Source organism: Crocuta crocuta, unplaced genomic scaffold, assembly GCF_008692635.1.
Source record: "Crocuta crocuta isolate KB4526 unplaced genomic scaffold, BGI_CrCroc_1.0 scaffold267, whole genome shotgun sequence".
In the NCBI taxonomy this organism is placed as follows: Eukaryota; Metazoa; Chordata; class Mammalia; order Carnivora; family Hyaenidae; genus Crocuta; species Crocuta crocuta.
The window spans coordinates 1238618-1243082 of NW_027531899.1; the positions used below are offsets into that span (position 1 = coordinate 1238618).

At 50.6% G+C, this 4465-nt stretch overlaps 1 protein-coding gene across 1 annotated transcript in view; it reads left to right on the forward strand.

The window, feature by feature from the left end:
• The window catches only part of GMFG (glia maturation factor gamma), a 4963-nt gene extending 717 nt beyond the window's left edge, over nt 1-4246 (forward strand). The window contains exons 3-7 of the mRNA XM_077773895.1: nt 30-79; nt 776-825; nt 2963-3045; nt 3802-3875; nt 4058-4246. Coding sequence (XP_077630021.1) covers nt 30-79; nt 776-825; nt 2963-3045; nt 3802-3875; nt 4058-4129 — 329 coding nt within the window. The 3' untranslated portion in view covers nt 4130-4246. The remainder of the gene's footprint in view (nt 1-29; nt 80-775; nt 826-2962; nt 3046-3801; nt 3876-4057) is intronic.
• Nucleotides 4247-4465: the final 219 nt, after the last annotated feature.

The following is a 4465-nucleotide window of genomic DNA, read 5'->3' on the forward strand; positions in this document are numbered from 1 at the left end:
TCTAAACCCTGTGTGTCATCCCTCCCCAGTGAAGGTGGACAAAGACCGGCAGATGGTGGTACTGGAGGAAGAGTTTCAGGTGAGGGGCTTGGATGGATGGGACCCCTAAGAAGTGCCGGTGGGACTGGGAGAGCCAGGCTAAGAGCTTGACACTGGGGGCCCAGAAAGGCCCGGAGGTCAAGTTCCAGCTCAGTTGCAGCTCTAGGCAAGAGATTTCACCTGTCTGGGTCTGTTTCCTCATCTGTGAAATGGGCGTACCAGTACCTTCCTCTTCGGGTTATCTATGGATTCAGCTATTTAATCCTTGCAATATGGGTTTAGAAGAAGGCTTCGCACATAGACTACACTCGGGAAAATGATGATGACGATGGCGATGATAGTTTATTGGCACTTAAGTGAAAGTTTCCAGATAACTCAACAAAAGGCTAGCGGAAATCCCGTAAAAGGGTAGACCTCACCCTTTCTTGCCTCGCTATCTCTTTCAGTAACACGGGGATGATAATAAAGCTTACTTCAGAGTAAGGCAGTGCGGCAAAATGGTTACGATTTGAACCCAGGTTCAAATCTGAATCCTGCTGCTCGCTCTCTGCCACCTTGAACAAGCGTCTTAACAACTCCGGGCCTCAGTTTGCTTACCTGTAAAGTGGGGGTAATGATAGACCTGCCCCACAGAATTGTGGGAGAGGTCAACGAGTTGATCTATGTGTGTTTCTTAGACCAGTGTCCCGGCAAGCAGGAAGTGCCTATTTAATGTCAGTCTTTTCTCCCCCCTCAGAACATTTCTCCAGAGGAACTAAAAACAGAGCTGCCTGAGAGACAGCCGAGGTATTGTGGGGGAAGGGAGGGGAGGGTCAGGCCAGGAGGAGAGGGGTGATGATGAAGGAACAGAGGGGCCCCTCGGATTCCGGTCTTAACCACGGGCTCTGATCCGTGCTTAAGGCCACGAATTCACACCCTACAACCTTTTGTTTTGCATATTAATTATTTTATTGCAGAATTTTATACTGACAGTCACATTAGAGTTTGATTTTTTTTTCTTTTTTGGTACAAACTTTGTTAGATTTTGGTCTCCTGATTGCACTATTTTAAACAAAAAATGAAAAAAAAATTTCCTTTTTCAATGCACGAGAATACTTGGGGAGGAGACAGAGAAGTTATTTGACCTTTAATGATTGGGGAGAATCCTGTGCGAAGCCACATGAGTCTGGTGCTTTTCGTATATAGGATGCTCTTTGACCCTTCTCTGAAATCTAGTCTGTTTAGACTTTTCATCTCCCCTGGGGTGAATTTTGGGTGCCCCAAGATTTCAACCCTCAATCTCAGGCTCTAGATCTTAGCCAAAATCAGCTCCCCAGGTATCTGACAGGTGGAGTTCCACTGGGCATCATGCACAGAAGGGAAGCCTCGAACACAGGGCTTTTTTTTTTTTTTTAAGTTTATTTACCTAGAGAGAGAGAGAGAGAGAGAGCGAGCGAGAGCAAGTGAGCGAGCCTGAGCAGGAAAGGGACAGAGAGAAAGGGGGAGAGAGAGAATGCAGAGCCCAATGTGGGGCTCAAACTCACGAACCGTGAGATCATGACCTGAGCCGAGATCAAGAGTTGGATGTTTAGCCGCCTCAGCCAACCAGGTGCCCCTCGAACACAGGGCTTACTGCTCTGCGGCTGCCTGCCATTTGGAAATTTTTTATAGTTTTATCTTTGGATTTGTGTCTGTTGTAAGGGTCTGATAAGACAGTAGAGAATGTGCTGCGGGCATGGAGTGGCCTTCGCTCACACATGGTCCCTCCTCCAGCCCCTGACAGCTTCTCCGCTGGTCACTGCCCCAACCCAGTGAGTGCTCCTGCCCTCCCTCCCAGGCAGGAGGCCTGAGTGCACATGGGGGGAGGGTCAGAGTCAGGGTCAAGGTTGGCACACACCCCCTGCACAAGTTCCAGGGTTTGTCTGCAAGCATCTGTACTTTCCCTGAGTGTGTGCGCATGCCTGAGCCCGACTTTATGTAACAAACTTAAAAAGACTATAATCAGGGAGCACCTGGGTGGCTCAGTCTGTTAAGCCTCCGACTTCAGCTCAGGTCATGATCTCCCAATTTGTGGGTTCGAGTCCTGCATCGGGCTCTGTGTTGACGGCTCGGAGCCTACTTCAGCATTCTGTGTCTCCTTCTCTCTCTGCCTCTTCCCCATTCACACACTGTCTCTGTCTGTCTGTCTGTCTGTCTGTCTCAAAAATAAACTAAAAAAACGAGACGCAATCAGTCTGGAGAGACTGCCGAAGAAAGGGAACAGCCTTTCTCCTGCCTTGGGAACAATAGGCCTCATGTGTTCATTTTGCACTGGGCTTGCCAAATTAGGCCAGAGATCTAGAGCTCTGGACAGTACTGCATAGTGCTTGAGTGCTTACACTCCGGCACTGAATTTCCTGGGCTCACGTCTGTCCTCTATCCACAGAACCTTGGGTAAGTGACTTTACCTCTCTGGGCCTCAGTTTTCCCATCTATATTATGGGGATAATAGCATTTGTGTCATAGGGTTATTGGGAATCAAACAAGCACCCCCATTATTTTTTTTAAAAATTTTAATGTTTTTTATTTATTTCTGAGAGAGAGAGAAAGAGAGAGTGTGAACAGGGCAGGGTCAGAGAGAGAGACACACACAGAATCTGAAACAGGCTTAAGGCTCTGAGCTGGCTGTCAGCACAGAGCCCGATGTGGGGCTCGAACCCACGAACCGTGAGATCATGACCTGAGCCGAAGTTGGACGCTTAACCGACTGAAACACCCAGGCGCCCCCCCACCCCCATTATTATTTTTAATTGTTTTGCATTCAAGACCAGTATCCTGGGTCTCATTTGTCAATCCTAAGCTCTCAGACTCAGGCAAGATGTCAAGATTGTGGGCTCTGGCAATGGGCACTGGGCCTGGGCCCCAGGCTGAAATGTTGAATTTGAATTCCCTTTCGTGGGTGTAGGTTCGTGGTTTACAGCTACAAGTACGTGCATGAGGACGGCCGGGTGTCCTACCCCCTGTGTTTCATCTTCTCCAGCCCTGTGGGTGAGACACAGCCCATACCTGTCCCGATAAGGGGGCTTAGATGCTGTGTGGGTGGCGTGTGAGTGTGTGTATGGGGGTGCAGGTGTGTGTGACCGGGCACTGTGTGTGTTCGTGACTTGGTGAGTACAGGAGTGTGTGGCACATGTGGGGTGTGTGTGTGTGTGGTGAGTGTTGGGAGCACAGCGGCGTGGGGAGGGGGTGCTCAGATACCTTAAGAATCCACCCATCCTCCTCAGTCTCAAGGTGTGTAAGCGAGTTAGCCTCTTCCTTTTCTTTTTTTTATTTATATATTTATTTATTTTTTTTTTAATGTTTTATTTATTTCTAGGAGAGAGAGAGAGAGAGAGAGAGACAGCGTGAGCGGGGGAGTTTCAGAGAGAGAGGGAGTCACAGATTGAAGCAGGCTCCAGGCTCTGAGCTGGCAGTCAGCACAGAGCCCGACGCGGGGCTCGAACCCACGAACTGCGAGATCATGACCTAAGCGAAAGTCGGACGCTTAACCGACTAAGCCACCCAGGCGCCCCTAGCCTCTTCCTTTTCCTTAGAAGCCCCATCTGGCCTCTACACCATCTCCAGGAACCCTCAGAATAACAAGCCCCCAAACAAGTCCCCAAACTCTGAATAGAGCTTCGAGAGACTACCTTGGAATAACTCCTAGGACCCTAAGAGAAACTTCAGGGCCTGCATGACGTTGCTAGGGCCTTAGTGATAACCAGGGTCCCCCAGTTATGCTCCCTTCTCCTTTTTTCCACGCAGGCTGCAAGCCTGAACAACAGATGATGTATGCGGGGAGTAAAAACAGATTGGTGCAGACTGCGGAGCTCACGAAGGTCTGGGCCTGGGGCTGAGGCTCCCCCACTCTTAGGGAGGAGGGGGGTGAGGGTCTGGGCTTCCTGGGCTGAGGGAGGATGGGCTGAGGGTCGGGACTCCTAGTCTAAGGGAGGAAGGGGCCAGCGTGCTCGCCCTCCCAGTTCCTGCATGGATCTGAGCGCTGAGACCGCTCCCCACCCAGGTGTTTGAAATCCGGACCACTGAGGACCTCACCGAGGCCTGGCTCCGAGAGAAGTTGTCTTTCTTTCGTTGACCTCTGGGCTGGGGACCTGAATTCCTGATGTCGGAATCCCTGAAGAAACTGCGGACTCGGACCACTAAGGACCTGAACATCTGAGACCCTGAAGAAATTAAAATGCAAGAACTCCGAGATCCTCTGCTCTCAGTTTCTGTTTCTCCTTGCGGGCCCTAGGCGACAGTCCCTGCAGTACCGGCCTTGGGCCAGCAGAGGGCAGGCAGACCAAGTGGATGCCCGTTGAGTCCCAGAAGGAAAAGAGGATACCTATTTCTCAGAAAGGAAGGGAGGGGCCTGTAGGGTTTTCTAGGGTGTGTGGGTGTGTGGGTGGGTGGAAGGGGGCTAGGTTTCCTG